The sequence below is a fragment of the Sitophilus oryzae genome, unplaced genomic scaffold (assembly GCF_002938485.1).
Source record: "Sitophilus oryzae breed Bouriz unplaced genomic scaffold, Soryzae_2.0 scaffold_165_pilon_pilon, whole genome shotgun sequence".
In the NCBI taxonomy this organism is placed as follows: domain Eukaryota; kingdom Metazoa; phylum Arthropoda; class Insecta; order Coleoptera; family Curculionidae; genus Sitophilus; species Sitophilus oryzae.
Window position 1 is genome coordinate 1,538,171 of NW_022146347.1, and position 21,052 is coordinate 1,559,222.

The 21,052-nt window shown below is 31.4% G+C and overlaps 2 protein-coding genes across 2 annotated transcripts in view; both read left to right on the plus strand.

Annotated features, from left to right (window-relative positions):
* The first annotated feature begins 353 nt into the window (after nt 1–353).
* Nucleotides 354–1,434, plus strand: LOC115880815. Its single transcript, XM_030898110.1, has 2 exons — nt 354–1,134; nt 1,190–1,434. Exons 1-2 carry the CDS (start codon nt 354–356, stop codon nt 1,432–1,434), a joined length of 1,026 nt encoding a protein of 341 aa, XP_030753970.1.
* Nucleotides 1,435–10,355: 8,921 nt separating this feature from the next.
* LOC115880851 (monocarboxylate transporter 12-like) overlaps nt 10,356–21,052 on the plus strand; it is a 71,724-nt gene continuing 61,027 nt past the window's right edge. Inside the window, exon 1 of the mRNA XM_030898165.1 lies at nt 10,356–10,523. The gene's annotated coding sequence lies outside the window, so the exon portion shown is untranslated. The remainder of the gene's footprint in view (nt 10,524–21,052) is intronic.

A 21,052-nucleotide genomic window follows, 5' to 3' on the forward strand; every position in this document is an offset into this window, starting at 1 on the left:
GAAAATCTGAAGCAAGTGGCTCATGTGCTTGAGAAGATATTTGAAATTAAAGAATTTTTAATAAAGTGATGTAATTTTTTGGTGACTAAGGTAAGTGATTTTATATGGTTTGGGAGAATTTAACTGAAGATGCGTGTTTTTTTCCTGAAACTAGGGAATATTGCCTAAAATTTTACACGATTAAACATAACCTTATTTATAAAAAAAACCGCCAAATAATTTAATTTGTTATTTTGTGTAAAGTTGCCTATATCGTACCTCTATATGGTTGCCTAATTCGTACCGGTACGATTTAGGAAACTCAAGGGAACTAAAGGTATAATTTCTTATTTATTATTTTTTTTCAATAGAAAATGAATGCTGGAAATGAAAAACGAAAATACGGTCAGTGGAGTGAAATATACATACAAGCAGCAATAAGAGTCTATCGGGGCGGAAACATTGGTTTTAATGAGGTTTGCCGCCAGTATCGAATTCCAAAACCAACTTTCAGAAGACACCTGAAATCCTTAAATGTTCATGCCAATAAAGAAAGAAAAATCCTTGGGCGATCTTGTACATTTAGTGAAGAAATGGAGACAGAATTAGAACAACATATTCTGAAATTGGAATCAATTTTCTTTGGTATAACTATCACAGAGGTACGAAAGATTGCCTTCGAATTTGCGGAACGCAACGGGCTAAAACACAACTTTAATACCACTAACAAAATGGCTGGTAAAAAGTGCTTTTACGCGTTTATGCGACGCCATCCTCAAATTTCACTTAGGCAATCAGAGTCAACTTCGATCGCTCGATGCAAAGACTTTAATAGGGCCAATGTTGATAAATTTTTTGACATTTTGGAAAAACTAGTAGATGAAAATGCTTTGACGGCTCCTAAAATATTCAACGTTGACGAATCAGGGTTTTCAACTGTGCAAAAAAGATGCCAGAAAGTATTAGCAAAGAAAGGAAAATCTCAAGTTGGTGTTTTGTCTAGCGGCGAGAGAGGAGTCAACACAACGTTTGTATGCTGTACAAGCGCGGCAGGTCAATATGTAGCACCAATGCTAATCTTCAAAAGAAAAAGAATGGTACCGGGTCTAGCAGAAGGGGCTCCTCCTGGTTGTATAGTTCAGATATCAGACACTGGTTACATTAAATACAGACTTATTTGTAACTTGGTTAAATCATTTTATCGCTGCAGTCAAGCCAACCAACGAAGACAAGGTGCTCTTAATTCTAGATGGCCACACAACCCACTCAAGAAATTTAGCAGCTATAGAACTAGCCCGAGAGAACGGAATTATTCTTTTACAGTTACCAGGTCATACCACTCATCGGTTGCAAGCTCTGGATGTGGCGATATTTAAACCGTTGCAAGTTTATTATGACCAGGCTGTTGAAAAATGGTTGAGGGAACACTCTGGGCAACCAGTCACGCAGTTTTAAGTGGCACGCTTATTAGGGGAAGCTTACGGTAGAGCTGCAAGTATAGGAAATGCTACAAATGGATTCCGGAGATGTGGCATTTGGCCTGTAGACTGAAATATTTACACAGATGCTGATTTCGTCGGACAAGATGATCCGAAATCTGGACCGATAGTAACTTCTAAAACTTCTAATGAAAAGTAGATGACAATGAGGATTGGGAAGATGAGGATAACATTCCTCTGGCTGTTCTAACGCGGCAATCAAAGATAAACACCCCGTCTGAGACGTCACATGACGTGTCATTTGAAGATATTTTACCACTTCCCAATCTTACTGGCAACCAAAATCCTCGAGCTGGAAGCTAAGGTGTTAACTACAACGCCTTATAAAGACGAGTTGGAGGCCAAGAAATCTGCGATTGACGAGAAGTGACAACAACAAGTCAAAAGAAAAATAGGAGAAACAGGAAAGGCAAGCAAGCAAACAAAACAAAACAAAAGACTAGGTCATTTCTATACTGATAAGGATTCAATAGAAATAAATGAAGAAGAATTGTTGTGTTTCCTTTGTGGAGAGTGCAAAGTTGAAAATATGATAAAGTGTGATGTGTGTAATGTTTGGGCACATGAACTTTGTGGTAATATTCAAAATGGCATATCTTTTGTTTGTGACAACTGCCTTTAGACCGTTCCAAATGTTTTGTTCAAAGCTTGTTAATTATTTTTTTCTGGTACAGAATAATCTTTAAATTATTTGTGTGGTTATTTTTTGTGTTTTGAGTTTTTTAAATATTTTTATATAAATATGTATAAGAAATAAATTTGTTTCCTACTACACCTATACTATTTTGTTTTTTCGAATTACTTCAAAGATATCATTAGGTGTAAAGCTATTTCATTAAATACGATTTAGGAAACCTAGTGGTACGACTTAGGGAACCGGTTTCCCAAATCGTACCATTTGCAAGGCTTTTAAAAAAAGCATTTTTTTAAATGAAAGCATCTTATTAAAAATCTGAAAAAAAACATATAAAGTGCGGAAATGTTGAAACTAAATATCAGCATGAATAAAAACGAGCCAGTCTGAAAAATGTCGTAATTCTCTAAACTTTTATGCAAAATGGTACGACTTAGGCTACTTTCCCCTATTCTGTCAGTGCGATCGATATCCAATTTTTTAACTTCATTACATTATTAAAACATATTTATACATTTATGGATTATAATTGCAAAATTTACTCAAATAAATTATTTTTACAGAAAAATATTTTGATAATTTAACAGACGTACTACCAAACAAACAGGTTTATTTCAAAATTTGCTTAAGGTTTTTCGAAACTGGTTATTTGTGTCTTAATTCCAAAACAGTTATTTTATTATTCTTTTAGTAATTATTTGAAGATAGAGCTTAATTTACCAGATAACTAAATTAACAAAGAGTATTTTTCAAATGTATTTTTATTTACACAATTTTGTAGTGTGAAGAAAGAAATGGTGATAGTGCAGTAACATTGAACTTATGAACAATAAATGATAAACAGTATATCCAAATCCAGTTTAACACCTTGCATAATAACATAGATAATTATTTTTTAATGTTGTATTTATATTGTTTTATGTAGTACGAGTAGCTTTTTGGGAAGCCTCCTAAATGCAAAATAATCTCACTGTAATTTCTGACACAATATTTTTCCAGATTTATACACTCTGCGTAACCCTGTAATTTATAGAGTAAACAAGAAATAATACATCCACATAAAAGCGCAGCTCATAACTAGAGCGCGATTTTCTAGAAATTATGCTATAAGTAATATTTGATGGCAGATATATTTTGATGATATAGATACACATAAATTACAAATATGATGCTGTGGCTGTGGCTAAGTTTTTTTGTACCATTTTGCTTATTTTTCGATTTTAAATCATTTATTTATTTTAATGCTAGTTTTATGCCTATTTTCTTCATTGGTGGGATATTTGGTGCTTATTTTCCACTTAATTTTCAACTTCGGTAGATATTATCTGATATAGTCTGTCCAACGAGAAGATCCTGTGATAGATGTGTCTGTCATTTTAATTTCAAAGTAGTTTATTTTATTTTACAAAGAAATAAGTTGGTACAACTGGAACGCAGAGCAGGAAATTAATATATGTATTTAAAATTTGACTGACAAGTAACTTCAAAATATTGTGAAAAAAACTGTATAAAACTGAAAAAATGTGAAAACAGTATGTGTTAATACAAAACAAACAAAAACAAGACACCACATACCAAAAAATATAAAAAAGAACTATTTCTTACTTTCAAGCTTTATGAAACTTCCCGCATTTATGATTATATTTATCAATATAACTTATGTACAAATACAAATTTGTAATATTCCGCAGGAATAAATAAAACAACATAAATAAAACAAACTATTTTATTAATAATAACACTTACCAAATTTTATACCTCACAGGTTGATTAATTAACTTTAATCTTAATTTTTTTTAACCAGTACCTTTTGACATTATTTTTCTGCAGTACTAAAATCCATTATTTACCTATCGTGTGATGTCGATATTTTACAGCTACCCCAGTTTTTAGTATGGGTTTAGTATGGTCCTTCTACCATATTCGAGATACACTTATCTACGATGAGATGGTATACGAACTTTATTGATAGTAATTTTATTGGTGTATCTGTATAAGACTTTCTGCCTTGGCAGCGATTATTAACCATAAACTGTGCTCTGGTTTCTACAGTTAATTTTTACTCGATTTTTCCTCCACTTGACTTCAAAAGACACAAAACACACGTAATAACACGAATCAAAATGCATCATCTTCCAAAACGCAGGGTATTTGACAAAAGTTGTCACAAAATTATAATCTATAATTTGGCAAGACTTTGACAAACGTCAAAAATCTAAAGGCGAGTTCATACGCATCGGCGTCCGTTTGTCGTTCATCGTTCCGTCAAACCAATAAAATTGAAATACGATCTGTCATTTTTGAAATAAACCAATAAAACTGGTTAATAACAACAAGTGACGACGCATGACGAATTTATATTTAAACCCATCCATAGTTAACTTAAAAATTATTAGAAACTTTTTTTAGTAAAATAAATAGATTCGTATGGGACGTCATCTGCTTTTCTTCTGTCATCGTCTGTCGAAATCTTACCTGAGAAAAAAAACAGAGTATATATTTATTGATTTCCTGGTAACCAGATTTTCATTACCGAACATATGTGGATGATGATCCTTATTGACATACACGTACGTGGATGAATGTTGCCTATTTTTATGCTGATAATTTGGATTCCTTTAAAGAAATTATCTTACAATTTTCTCTCAAATCTGCTTCCCAAGCAGTTGAAAAGTGTCAAGACATTGTGAAAAATGAAGAGATAAAACAAAACTTTGCGTTTATCAAAACAAACTACAGCTTTGTGAACGAAGCTATCACAAAATTCGAAAACAAGGATCTGGCGCTAGTAGATGCAGTGGAAATAGTTGAGAAATTTAAGACCGAGATCTCAAAAGTGCGTAGCGCTTCAGGAACTATAATTTTTAATAAATTTACTGACGTTTTAAATAAAAATACAGGGTATAAATGTTTAACTGAAATAGCAAATGTTATTCAAGGAAATATTGTTGAAGATCTCACTATTAATGCCAGTTTAATTCCGAAATTTAAATATGCCCCGATTACAAGTGTAGATGTTCAACGAAGTTCTTCCCAATTAAAATATGTCCTTAGTGATAGGAGAATGGGATTTTCTGTTGATTAGTTTATTTAGATTAAGTCGTAATTTCGTTTGTTTTTGTTATTTAAACAGTTTTTATTACAAAATATTTGGTATATAACATATAACTCATTATAGTTTAGTTTGTTCATATAAGTGTATAGTTTATGTTGTTCTGCATAATTATTTTTAATGCTCGTTTATTAAAAAATATTAAATTAAATAAAAATTATTCATTTTTTTCATGCTTTTTTAAATTTACATGCATATTTATGTGCTTTTTTAATTGCTTATGTTAGGTTTTTTAATGTTTATAAATCCGCGCTCTGCTCGTAACAATCAAATTTGTCAAGGAAAATGTTTAAAAGCCACTACATATACCCGGTGTACTTCAAAAGTGCCTCAGACCTATAACTTTATTTTATCCAATAAAAAAAAAGAGATTTGGTATGTCAGTATTATGACCAATACATCAGGATTGATTGACGTATACAATTAGTTTTGGTCATTTCCTGTTTCACGGGAAGTGAGTGCACTACTTTTTATTTTTAAATGGTACACTTGATGTTTTTACTTTATTTGATAGAAAATTACATTCTTATCAAGGTGCGTCCAGACCGGCTGCGCCGATCCGCGCCGCGCCGGCGCAAAACGTTTTTTTATTTGTACTTTTGAAGTGTATTTTTTTGTTTTGTCGCACAAAAGTATATGTTAAAAAAATGATTTGCGCGACGCGGCGCGGAGCGGCGCAGCCGGTGTGAACGCACCTCTAGAATTACATATCATACTCAACTTTACCCCAAATAGAGTACCATGAGTATGTTAAAACCACCAATTATTATTAAAGGAGCCTTGGAAAAATACATTTGATAAATGAATGTTTTTCGTGGCATTTACTGACTAGTTAAAAGATACCCCAATAGTATTTTTAATCAAAACTCATTTTTTTTTCAAATAGGACAATGATCAGGATTCAGTGGTGGATCCAGGATTCGTAAAGGGGGGGGGGGGCTAGACACAAAATTTTACTCAAAGTACATACTCCAGAGTCGTTTGTGACTAAAGAAATTAATAACATCGTATTACTTGGCTGAATCCAAGACACCCCGTGGATCCACCACTGGACGAGGGTGGCTCATTATACCGGGTGCGTCTATAAAGTGGCTCACCCCTATAACTTTTTTATTTTTTCAGATAAAAAATTGAGATTTGGTATGTTAATATAATATGACATAAATTAGGATTGATTGACGTATTCAATTGTTTTCTGTCACTTCCTGTTTCGCCGGAAATGACCACAACTTTTGATTTTTAAATGAAAACCTCGGTTTTTTGTTGCTTTATTCGATAGAAAATGATACTCTGAATAGAATGACATATCATATGTCAAATTTGACATTTTTGAATATGGATTATTAGAAATTGCAACATGCGATTCACAACGACAATTTGACTCGAAATACCAAGTGTGTCGTACCAAATTATTGGTAAAAAATGCCTTTTCCAAATATGCTAATGAGCCACCCTCGTTCCATTTGAAAAAATGAGATATGATTAAAAATTCGATTAGGGCATCTTTTAACCAGCCAGGACAAGACACGAATAACATTAGATGATCAAATTTATTTTTCCAAGGCTCCTTGATTCAAAATTAGTGTTTTTAACACAGCCATGGCACTCTAAATTGAAATTTAAAATTCAATTTTGTTTTAAGCAAAAGTGTCAAAAGTTGACAATGACAAATGATATTATGTCATTCTATTCAGAATGTAATTTTCTATCGAATGAAGTAAAAAAATACCGAGGGTGCCATTTAAAAATCAAAAGTTGTAGTCATTTCCGGCGAAACAGGAAGTAAAGTAAAGTAAAGATTTGAAGTTAACGTCTCCTTTTTGCTGCCAGGGTTAATCTGCCAGGGCTAATCTGGACGGGGCCTACTTTGTTTACGCGGAATCCGAACCGCGGTTCTCGGCCATATCATGGTCAATGGCCTACCGACTTGGCCAGTGTCTAAATCGACTCTTTTCACGAAATATCTCATACGGCCTCGAACCGGCGCGAATGAGCAGTGTGTGTCAATATATTTTACACTTTTGCCTTTATTGGACAACAGCACAATACAGAGTTTCGAACCGGTCACCCGTCCATCCTCTAGTATCGCCTTACGTCGCTTAACTTCGGTGTTCTAATGGGAACCGGTGTTTCGACGTAGCTGGGCCGTTGCCCGAAACAGGAAGTGACAGAAAACAATTGAATACGTCAATTAATCCTATTTTATGTCATATACTAACATACCAAATTTCGTTTTTTTTTATCTGAAAAAATAAAAAGTTATAGCGCTGAGCCACTTTTGAGACGCACCCGGTATACCTTAGCAACTTTAGCATACTTGGAAAGAGCATGTCAGAAAAAGAAATAAAGTAATATGTAAATAAATAATAAAATAAAAAAGTTCAGAAGAAGATATTCTATGTCAGTGCGATAGCCAACATACCGGATGTTTTTCAAAAGTGGCTTACCCCTATAATTTTTTTATTTTTTTAGATAAAACAAGATTTGGTATGTTAGTATATGATATACAGGGTGTTTTAAAACAAATGTGAAAAACTTCAGGGTCTGATTCCTTGTTCGAAATAAAGGGTAGTTTGCTTCATAAACGTTGGGTCAAAAGTCAACCATTAGGGAGATATCGCGGTACAAAGATGGCGGAAAAATAATGTTTTTATTTTTTATCTTGAAAACGAAGAGAGATAAACTAATGAAATTTTTTGGAAGCATTACTGTTATGAAAACACACTTTCTGGTAATTTTTTCACTTTTTTAAAATAAGTGAAAGGGGTTTTCAACCAGCTGTTATATTATATAAACTACCCTTATCATTCTTGTTAACGAAATTTAAAGAAAAATCTTATCAAATACATGCAAAAAAAAATTTGGATAGTTTAGTTTGTTTAGACACTTTTTTATCTCTTGTGTTTTTTTGGTAAAACTCACTGATTTGAAATTAAAAAATAAAATGTAAAGCATTACAATCATGTCATGACAAAAAACATTTTTGGATAAAGAATCTAGTAGGCTGCTGTCAAACAGTTTTATTTCGTAATAATATCGTTACATTTTCTTCTGAACGATAACCTCTTAAAAATTATTTACCAAACAATTTTTAATTCTGTTTTTTAATTCATGAAAGTACAAAATAATAAAAAAAGTACATATTAAAAAATAAAAATGTTTTTGTCCTGACATGGGGTAATGCTTTACATTTTATTTTTTAATTTCAAATCGGTGAGTTTTATCAAAAAAACACAAGAGATAAAAAAGTTTCTAAACAAACTAAGCTATCCAAATTAATTTTTTTGCATGTGCTTCATAAGATTTTTCTTTAAATTTCGTTAACAAGTATAATAGGGGTAGTTTATTTCAACCCCTTCCACTCATTTTAAAAAAGAGAGAAAATTACCAGAAAGTGTGTTTTCATAACAGTAATGCTTCCATAAAATTTCATTGGTCTATCTCTTTTCGTTTTCAAGATAAAAAATTAAAACATTATTTTTCCGCCATCTTGGTACCGCGATATCTCCCTAATGGTTGACTTTTGACCCAACGTATATGAAGCAAACTACCCTTTATTTTGAACAAGGAATCACCCCCTGATGTGTTTCGCATTTGTTTTGAGACACCCTGTAAATGAAGGTTGATCGATGTATTTAATTGGTTTCGTTCACAGCCTGTTTCACTCGAATTACTACAACTTTTGATTTTTAAATGGTACTGGTATGTTTTTACCTTGTATGATAGAAAATGATATTCTGAAAGAATGACATATCTACCATATGTCAACTTTTGACATTTTTAATTAAAAAAAATAAAATTTCAATGTAGAGTGCCATTGCCATAAATATAACGACATTTTACGTATTTTACCTAATTATTCGTAAAAAATGCTTTTTCCTAATATGCTAATCAACCACTCTAGTTCCATTTGAAAAATGAGATTTGAGTTATGATTAAAAATACGATTTTGGCATCTTTTTAATAATCAGGTTCAAATGTATTTTTCCATAGCTCCTTGATTAAAAATTAATGGTTTTAACTCAACCATGGTAGTCACTGTAGACTATTCAGAATGTATTTTTCTATCATACAAAATAAAAAAAATGTGTGTGCACTATATGCACATATTTGAAGTGAAACTTCTTACTAACAGCTATTAAATTGGAAGAGTTGAAGGACATATTTGAAATGTTGAAAAAGCAATAAATTAAAAATTAATAGATAATTTGATTCACTTTCACAAAATTTTTATTAAAATGTCCATCTGTCTACCTGTCCGTGTGAGGAGTCCATTCGCTCTATCCACGTGCCGAGTTCCAATCGACCCATCATTAAGAAAAATCCTGATGATTTCGTCCATTTAGAGGCATCGAAACGTCAAGGGCGTCATCCTTGAGCCCGTCCCCAATTATGCCGAAATCAACCCACATTTTTCTTCAATATCAAATCTTTAGTCCCACCCTGATGAAGATGTAAATGAAACTTCGTATCCAACTTTGCAGGGTGAGACAGTGTGCACCGTCGCTCATATAGCCTACCCACTGTCACTGTGATAACTGTCGTACCCGATCAAGTTGGCCTTGATCCAATCTATCGACCTACCAAATTTCATTTAAATCGGATGATTTTTTCGCCATTGATCGTGAGCTCTAGCTCGTGTGTCGCGGCTTTGAATTTTTACTCCAGCACGCGTAAAGAAGCTCCACTTCAACAATACCGGAGGTACTATTTAAAAATCAAAAATAGTAGAATATTTTCGGTTGAACAGGAAGTGACCGAAAGTAATTGAATACGCCAATCGATCCCGATTTATGTCATACACTAGCATACCAAATTTCGTTTCATTATCTGAAAAAATAAAAAAGTTATAATGGTGGGCCACTTTCGAAAAACACCCTGTATACATAAGACAGTCGATATTGCCATGAGATAGAAATGTATAGGAAAGCCCCACTTGGTGTGTCTTTTCTCCTTAAGCGTCTAAAACGTTCAAAACTACTGTAACCGCCGGAATAACAAGAATGCGATTCGCAAATTTATTAATACTCATCCGCATATGTGGGAAAAAGCTCCGGAATTAGACGTCAAAGCTCAGCGGAGGGTGGGGGATTAGCCGGTCAATCTACTAAAAGTACGACGAGTACGAGTTCGATCTCCAAGTACCGCCGAGTAGCGCGCAGATCGCGTTCAGTGAGGCCAGAACCAAGCGCGCCAAACAAACGTAAAGCTACGGTTGCGCTTAGCAAAATTCATAGACGCCGATACTGAAATCGTGAATGAATTAGTGGTGATAGTGAAGGATTTTTACTTTCAAAAGGTAGGTCTAGTTTAGTTATTAATAATTCAACGAAAAATATAGACACCAAATCGGTTAGAGTGATAATGAGCTGGTTTTTGTTTAAAGCTCGAATCTTAACACGAATATTTCAAAAATATATTCTGTTATAATGAATTAATAATATAATGAATTTTTATTATATATTTTATTTCTGAAATAAAAGAAAATATTAAACCAAACAATTTTGATCATTTTCTTGAACTGGCAGTTTTTTCTTCAACGACTGGTATATAAAAATTGAAACGTCATATATGTAAATTTTCAACATCAACACAATCTCTTATTCAAGATAATATTTAATTTCATTCATTTTGTTGTTGATCTTTATTCAGCCTGTTATAATGAACTAATAATATAAAGAATCCTTATTAAATGTTTCATTTTTGAAATGGGAAAAATTTAAAATAAAACTGTTAACATACTTATCTTTTTAAAGTGACAGTTTCTTCTTCATAACGACTGGTGGTATATAAAAATCGAAATGTCAGTGTTGTGTTCTTTATTGTAAATTGAATAAACAATTTTTATTAAATGTTTCATTTTTGAAGTGACAGAAAATATTAAACAAAACAATTTTAATCACGGTATAATTATCTTCTCGAACTGACAGGAGTACTTCATAACGCCTGGTAGTACGTAAAAACGAAAAACAGGCACCTTAAAATTTTCATGTATTTTAAAGTTTAATTTTTTGATAATGATTTTGATGATTTTTTGAGCAATATGTAGCTAAATTATTTAACTTTTTAATATCTCTTTCTAAATTAAAAATGAAAGTTCGCATCTGTCAATTATACGAGGGAAAACAAAATGTTGATATTTTACTGAAAGTTTGAAACACTCTGTAGAATATGTTAAGACAGCAAGGAATATAGATATCATTTCATCGTCTAGGTACATCCTTTCTCGATACTTTGTTTATTGATTCATCTCCATAGTTTTATTTTTGTTAGAAATATTCGCTTTTGAAGCAGTCACTAATAGTTTTTCGTAATTTTTATATTTTTATGGTTTTACCATGCATTTACTTTTGGTCCTAGTCCTAGTCAACAGACCTAGTAAGTTGTGGTCCCGAAGCAGGCCTTCTTGATATAAGATTTGCATCGTTTAATCTTCTTCTTACAGTTCCGTTCACTTACATATGTACCTTCCTTAGGTGCAATTCATTATAAATTTGAAAAGCTGGAAAACGGCGGTTTCTTAGCAATAAACTTCCAAAAAATCGATCGTCTCGAAGTTTCTGGACGTCTAGCATATGAATTTATCTCAAGGAAGGGACTGCCCTGTACTTCGTGCACACCTAAATCTGATAGCGACATAATCTTGATCTCTATACCATCTTCAATAAAAGCAACTATAGCGGAAACAACTTCTGGACTTAAGAAGCCATCTCTGTTAGAGTAACTGCCCAACAGTCAACAGACAATAATGTCATTTTTCAATAACAGTGACATTACATAGATCATAAACACTATTTCACAGATCTGTTGACCGGGACCAAAAGCAAAGGCATGGTTTTAATATAAAATTAATAAAAAAGTGTTAGTGTCATCTTCAAAAATAAATATCTTCAAAAAAATAAAGCTATTGAGATGAGCCAAAAAATACACTATCGAGAAAAAATGCACCTTGATGATAAACTAATTTTCAAATTCCATGCTTTATTAACATATTCCACAGGGGGTTTCAAACTTACACCAAAATAACAACATTTTGTGTTCCCTCGTATAATAGACAGACTTTCATTTTTAATTTAGGAAGAGATATTAAAAATTCAAATAATTTAGCTACAAATTTATTAAAAGATCATCAAAATCGGCCCACTATAACACAATATATAAAACTTTAAAATACATCAAAATTTGAAGGTGCCCGTTTTTCGTGCCGGTGAGTGTACGTGAATGTTCAACATTGTGACTAATGTCATTTAAGATAATATTTGATTTAATTCATTTTGTTGTTGGTTTTTAAATGAAAGAATATGTAAAAGAAAACCAAGTTTGATCAGAACATAATTATTATCTTCTTGAATTGAAAGCTTTGATTACAACATTATGTTTAAACATAACAACAGATTACATATTTAGCAAATATAAACAATACTTTGTTAAATAACAATACTACCCATAAAATGTTGCTACCTAATACAAGATGTCTATAAAATCATTCTAAATAATTACTACCTTTAAACGGCAATAATTTGTTTAACTTACATGGAACACCCTGTATGTTTTACCAGCATTAATGTTCAAATCATTATTACCAGTCAAACTGTAATAATTGTATAATTTTTTCTAAGTTAAATCTGAATTATATTTTTTCTCTTATGCAGTTGTGGGTGGATATAAGAACGACTCGATATTAAAAAAGAGTTTTGTACTAAAAATAACTCCTATCTCCTGACTTTTTAACCTTGTGTTTTTTGTTTTATTTTTATTCCACGATTGCTAAAAACAAGCTAACCGTTAAAAAAGTTGTGTGAAGTTATATAGAATATAATTAAGTAAGTGATAAGATATTTAGAGTAATATCCAAAAATAATCATCACTGACTTACAAAAATATCTCCAATAAAAATAAAGCTGTCGGGATTAATCAAAAAATAAACTATCGAAAGAAGATGCACTTTAATAATAAAGTGCTTTTTAAATTCCTTACTTTGTTAAACCCTTTGTTATATTTTGTTTTCTCTGTATAAAGGTGCGTCCAGACCTGACGAGACGAGAGCAAGACGAGCGCGAGACATTCCAAATTCGCCATGGAGCCTCGTTGCTATCGGTCCTGTCGGTTTTGCGACGGCCGATCAAAGAAAGCTCGCGGCACAGTCTGGACGTGTTTTTGGTAGGCTCGCTCGACTGCGAGATATTAGCTCTGATTTAGAAATTTCAACTTAAACTAAATAATCTCAATTTTTTTAAATAGTACACCCTATGTATTATCATTTTGTCTGATAGAATTTACAAATTTTGGGTCACTGATATTTTTACCGTATCGAAATCTACGGTCATCTCAACTCTCTCTATAGTCAAATCAACCTACATTAATTTACAACCAAACCTAACCTAACTGTTTGCGTTGATTAATAATAATTGCTCCAAATACTAAAAAACTGAATTTTGTATGTGTATTACACAGTGTGGTAAAAAGTAATTCCTTAAAATTTTTATTTAATTTTTTGACGAATGCTTATTTATAACAACAGAGACGTTTATTTTCATAACTTATTATTATATTGATTTCTGATTCAAATCCACATTTATTTAGAATAATCTATTAACTAACACAACTAAGTATGTAATTAATTAATATTTGGGCAGAATAATGGTAGTATAATTAATTAATGGTATACTCTTTTATAAAGATTTAAATAGTTTTCTTTTTGTGTAGAAATAGGCAAGTAATATTATCGGTTCTAGCACCTGTACATTTTGTACGTTTGTTGCTTTAAAAACAATCTAAAATGTCAATATTCCATGGGTATGTTGATAAATGAGGTCTAAATTATAAGAAAATGCATTTTCTACGAAAACTTGAAGGGACGGGTAAAAAATGGTATAATACAATTTGATAGACAATTACATTGTGCATCCGATTCTCCTAAAATATATAGGGTGTTTCATTTAAATTAAAGAAGTTATTGCCGTTTTAAGCTAGAAATTATTTAAAATAAATTTTTAGACACTCTGTATGAGGTAATATTATTTTTATTATTGCAACACAATAACTGATTAATAAATAAACTTCAGTAAATATTTAGTATTAAAAACTTTGATACCCTTTGAGAAATAAAGCCTTAAAATTTTTACTGCAATTTCACAAAATTGAAAATATTTCAAGAACGGTAAGGTTTAAGTGTGATAAACCTTAATCAAATTTATCTTTATTTTAATCGTAGAAACTAAAAATGTAACAATATACAGGGTGTTCCGTTTAACAAAATACAACTTTGATATTTTTTATTTATTTGGGACACTCCGTTCCTTATTAAAATATTTTTAAATTGTAGCTCTAACAGTCCTTCAACGAACCCAAAACTTACAATTTGTATAAATCTAATCGTTTAACTACAATACTCCGTGTCGTATGTGGTGAACAACCCTGTATAATACCATAAAAAAAAGTCACCGAATTGTACGTGGAATCTAATTATAAAATAAAAATAGAGTATTTTCATTAAAAATATATTTTATATCCGCAACGCTTTTTTGAAGTACCCTGTATACTCTACAGTAATTTTAAAATGTGCTTCTTAACCTTTCCTATAACTTTGCTATTTAACATTTTATTCTAAAAAAACATTATAAAAAGTATTTTGTAAAAGACAAAAAAGTTTTGTCTAGAAACAATTGAAAGGTTGAAGGGGAAAACAACCAAAAGTGAAAAAAAAACGACGATGAATAAAATAAGACGAACCAAATACCATGTTAGAGATACAAAAATGTATTACTGTATGCGTTATTATTTCACCATCGTTTGTTATATTCAAATACAATTTAATATGTGTTTGGGTTCTTTTTACTATGATCCAACTCGCTTGTCTCGTGGCAGGCTTGCCTCAAAAAATGGATAGAAGATGTCTCGCTCTCGTCTCGCTCTCGTCTTGCTCTTGTCTCGCCCTTGCCTCGCTCTCATCTCGTCTCGTCAGATCTGGACGCACCTTAAGAGATGCATTGCTTAAAGAAACATCAATATCGGTCCGCTATCTATCTAAACTAGGATTGTCACACTGTAATAACTAAATTCCTGGAGAGCAAATAAAACGGTGACGCTTTAAAAACAAGACACATCACCACCCCCTCCCTATCTTTAATAATAATCTTCTTATAATATTCAGCATGGGTGTATTTTTTTCTTTGTGAACATTGTACCATTTATTTGATTTTCTAATTTAATTGACACACTGGATCCGGGACAATTCACTTAAATCTGGGATTTCCCCGGAAATCCCGGACGGCTGGCAAGTCTGGCAACCCTGATCCAACCACTAAACGAACACAAAATTAAAATTTGCCAAGATTTTATGATTTTTTCCAAACATGGCGTTGTGAAGCTCATATATTTTTCGACTGATATCTTGGTTTCGCAGAAGTAAATTTATTAATTATACTGAACAAGAAAACAAAAGTATATTGTGTGGGTCAAATAGTTTAAATGAATGGTCCTAAAGCAATTATTAAACCTAGACATGCGGATTCCTTTCTCAATCTGAAATGGTCTTATAAATTGGTCATTATGAATTATACCAAAAGGTTTTTAACGTCCCGAACAATACAATGACCGGAATAAAACAATTAGTCTTTAAAAAATAACTTCCAAAAATTCTGATAACGAAACTAAATTTTTTAAGAAAAAATTACAAGTCTACTAAAAAAAATTATTAATTATGACAAATTATATGTATTATTTTCAAAAAGACGCAAACAGAATGTACTCAACATTTGGATAAAAACTGTTTTGATTTATGACTCAAAATACAGGATGTGCCATTTAAAATAGCGGAAAAATATTTAGGTTTATACTTACTCTGTAGTCTGTATATTTCAAGCAGTATAGTGTATTTTAGTATTATTAATTTTGAAGGTAACATTATTGCCTGGAGATCTAGAATATATGCAGATACGAAACATTAGTAATAAAAGATTTCAAGTTTTAAATGTGTAAAAATTTTAATTTAAAATTGGTGCCATATTTCAGAAACCGGTGTATAAAATTATTACAATACTAGCGTGTACCCGCGACTTCGTTCGCGTCGAATTAATTATTTGTAATGGTGATGATAAAGCAAAGCAAGAATTTCCATTAACATACAAACTGGATAAAATTTTCTCACATTTATGTCAGCATGAGAAAAAACAATATGGCGATATTATTACATAACTTGGTAATATTTGAGGGGTAGTTTCATCTCGTTGGAATTTAACTCTCGTAAAATCCGTTTACCAAAAATAAGCTTTTTACGTCAAGCAGTTTAAGCATTAATCGTGGTTAAGAAATTACCCAACTTTTTGGAACACCCTGTATGACTTTTTAAAAAAAAATTCAAAATATGTAAAAAAACCAAATAAATAAAATTATGTTTGTTCAAGCGTTTTCCCGAAAGACTAACCGTTTTTTAAATAACAAATATCGTAATATTTGAGGGGTGTTTTCACCCTCTTGGAATTTGAGATTCGAGAAACCCCTCGATTGACTGTGGGGTGTAGAGGCACACCACAGTCAATTCGTTTGCCAAAAATCAGCTTTAAACGTCAAGCAGTTTAAGTAGAATCGTGATTACTCAATGGTCATATTTTATGAAACACCCTGTATAAATTTATAAAAAATCTTAAAATATGTAAAACAACAAAATAAAATATACGTGTTTAAGAGTTTTTTCCGAAAAACTCACCGGTTTTTAAATAAAAAATATTTTAATATTTGAGGAATAGTTTCACCCCCTTAGAATTCGAGTTTCGAAAAATCCCTTCTCATCGAACCTCTACACCCTAAAGTCAACCTGTTTTCCAAAAATCAGCTTTTTACGTCAAGCGCTTTAAGCAGGATCGTGATTAATCGATGACCAGATTTTTCGAAACACCCTGTATACATTTTTAAAAAATCTTAAAATATGTAAAAAACAAAATAAAATATACGTGTTTAAGCGTTTTTCGGAAACTTGACCGTTTTTAAATAAAAATATTGTAATATTTGAGGGGTGGTTTCACCCTCTTGGAACTGGAATTTCGAAAAATCCCTTCTTATCGAACCTCTACACCCTAGAATCAACCTGTATGCCAAAATTGAGCTTCTTACGTTGAGTGGTTTGAGCAGGATCGTGATTAATCAGTATGTCAGTCACAGGATTTTATATATTAGTATTGATGTGTTATTTTTGGAATGGATTTTTTTTGAGAATTCCACCAAGTTTATTATTGACATTTTGAGAAAAATGCATTTTTCATAAAAAAATTTACTTAAAATGGTTAATCCCGTTTATATTTTTCCAAATTTCCATACCATTTTAGAGAAAATAAAAAAAGCATGAAAATGTAGTTGAATATTTTCCAAGTCCTTAAAATCAAAACGCCTTTCTATGGTAATATAATTTCGTTTTCATTTTTTCATAGATTGATATTGATAGAATCATTAAAATCATATTTGTTGTCTTATAATTCTAAAGAAACACAAAATTAATTTAGTTCAATGCTATGGAAAGGGTGATAATAGATACCGGAAAATGTGATACTTTAACAACAACAAAAAATATGATGGTAATCAAAATTAATAACCATCTATCAAAGAATGAAATCTAAATAGTATTACCACAGAAACTCCTTTTGATTTCCAAGACTTAGAAAAATTCAACCATATTTTCATATTTTTTTGTAATTTTCTCTAAAACGGTATGGAAATTTAGAAAAGTATAAACGGGATTAACCGTTTTGGAACAAGCAAAAATGTTTATGAAGAATGCATTTTTCTCAAAATGTCAATAATAAAAAAGTTTTTCCTCTTGTAAAGGCAATCCGGGGACATACTGTATACATACATAAAAGCAATTTTAAAATGTCGGTTATGAATGCTTACATATTTTATATAAATAAGATTGGAGTCAAAATCTCAAATAGGGCAGCTGACAATATCAGGTGTTCTATCTATATCAGGCTGATATGGATTTTTATTGTTAATCTAAAGGTGCGTATTCATTATCCGAACGAACGAACGAACGAATGTTCGCTAGTGGTATGGACGGGGACCGTACGATAGGACCGCACGAGAAGACCGGAGGCATTTGTTGGCGAACGCCTTTGATGTACCGACTCGAAACGGATGGTCGAGCGAACGAACGAACGAACGGCCGCATGCGTTCGGTCCCCGTCTAATTATACCGCACTTTCATTCGTTCGTTCGTTCGGATAATGAATACGCACCTTAAGGATATGGAGACAGCACAGGATCAACCGCTATACCGGGTATATCTCAAAAGTGGCTATTACTTTTTGGTATGTAGTATATGACATTAATTAGGATAGATTGTGGTATTCAATTGTTTTCGGAACACCAAGTGTGTGGTACCAAATTATTCGTAAAAAAATGCTTTTTCCAAATATGATAATGAGCCACCCTCGTTTTTGAAAAATTTGAAAAAATTGAGTTATGATTAAAAATGCGATTTGGGCATCTTTTAACCGGCCAGATCAAGACAGTAAAAACATTAGGCGATCAAATATGTTTTTCCAAAACACCTTGATTAAAAATTGGCGTTTTTAACACAACCATCGCAATCTAGATTGAAATTTAATATACAATTTTGTTAAGCAAAAATGTTAGAAGTTGACATACGGATATGTCATTCTATTCAGAGTGTCATTTTCTACCGAATAAAGTAAAAAATACCGAGGGTGCCATTTAAAAATCAAAAGTTGTAGTCATTTCCGTTGAAACAGGAAGTGACCGAACACAATTGAATACGTCAATCAATTCTGGTTTATGTCATATACTAACATACCAAATCTCGTTTTTTTATCATAAAAAAAGTTACAGGGGTGACCCGCTTTTGAGAAACACCCGGTGTATTACAAAATAATTTCCTTCAAATCCATTTATAAAATTATGAAAAAAATAGAAATTAATTCAGACTGACAATTTTATTGTTGTAATCTTTTTGCACATTACCTTTTCATCTAATATACAGTGTGGTCCGAACTGTATTCCGGAAACTTCGGCAACATATTCTGCAGATAAAAATAATTAAAAAAGTTCTTATAAATGTATGTCCTAAAATGCTTAGTTTCGGAGATACAGGGTGTAGAAGTTTCATTTTTATTTCGATTTTTTCCAAATAATTTATGAAGTAACGTCAATATTTGGATGAAAATTGGTGTCTGGGAGTTTTTTGACATGAGAAATATTTCGATATTAATATGGCTAATACTTGTAGAGGGCGCCACCCACGTATTTTTTAACTGATTTGGTTGTTAAGAGTAATAGCTTTTCGTCCGTAACTGTATAAAACTAGCTAGTTAAAAAATATACATTTACGACGTTTTTTACGTAAAAAAGGTCTCTTGGTAAAAATCGCTATAAGTAATGGTTCTCGAGATATTTGGAATCGAAATTACCAATACCTGTCATCATTGACATAAATTAAACATGTTGGCTAAATAGTTATTAGACTAAAATCATAAATTTGAAATATTTTTGTACCAAAAGTTCAACAGAAATTTTTTACCATCATTTTTTCTAAGAAAAATTTATGATTAGTTTAAAAAAATAAAAAGTTCCCAAATTTCTCATTTCAATCAAATAACTATCTACTCAACATGTTTATTTTTAGTCAATAATGACATGTATTGACTATTTCCATTGTAAATATCTTGAGAACGGTTGCATCTAGCGATTTTTGCCACGAGACATTTTTTACGTAGAAAATGACGAAAATGTATATTTTTTCACTCAGTAGTTTTATACAGGTACGGACAAAAAGTTATTACCCTTCAAAACAGTTAAAACACATATAGGTAGCGCTCCCTATAAATAGGAGTCATATTAACATCAAAATCAAATTTCTCATGTCAAAAGACTCCCAGACACCAATTTTCATTCAAATATTGATCTTACTTTAGAACAGAAATTATTTGGAAAAAATTGAAGTAAAAATGAAACTTCTACACCCTGTATCTCCGAAACTAAGCATTTTAGGACATACATTTATATGAACTTTTTTACTTAATTTTATCAGTAAAATTTGCTGCCGAAGTTTCCGGAATACAGTTCGGACCACCCTGTATATTTTTGTATTATTTTTTAGCTACAGAATTATACCATATGCTACAACCAGATAAAATAACATATGAAAATTACAATAATTACTGGAATCTATACCGGGTTTTTCTCACACACACGATTATTACTTGGTCCCACGATTTAATTAATTTTAAATTTTTTAAGTCGAAGTATAAACACTGAATTGTCAATGAGGTATTGTTGAATACCAGTCCGTTAACTTAGTATCGATTATTTTGATCAATTTATATATGGCTGCGAATTTATAGGATATTTATTTAAGATGATTTAACAATACTATATAAATATGTATGTATCATTATAAATAAAATTTTTAGGATTCACATTTTATAACGCTTATAAACTAAACTCAAGGCGAGTTAAATTTATAATTAATAAAATATTGTTATAAATTTCAATGTGAAAAGTTGCAACAATTCAAGTTAATTTTTGTTCTAAATTGATTTACAAACATATTTCAATGGAAATTTAAAACTTAAGAGACGCATAAAAAATATTATCATTAGGATCATTCTCAGAAATTAATAAATTTAACAATATTTTTCTCTGTGGTATTTTTTGGAAAATTTTAATTTTTACATAAAAGCACCTGTTCCATCGATCTAAATTATTTTCAGTATTATCCACTTACTCTAGTATTACGGTGATGCCGTTTCATTCCAAAAATAACGAGTACGTTTGTTATTTTAAATGGAACACCCAGTATATTACTACATTTTATTT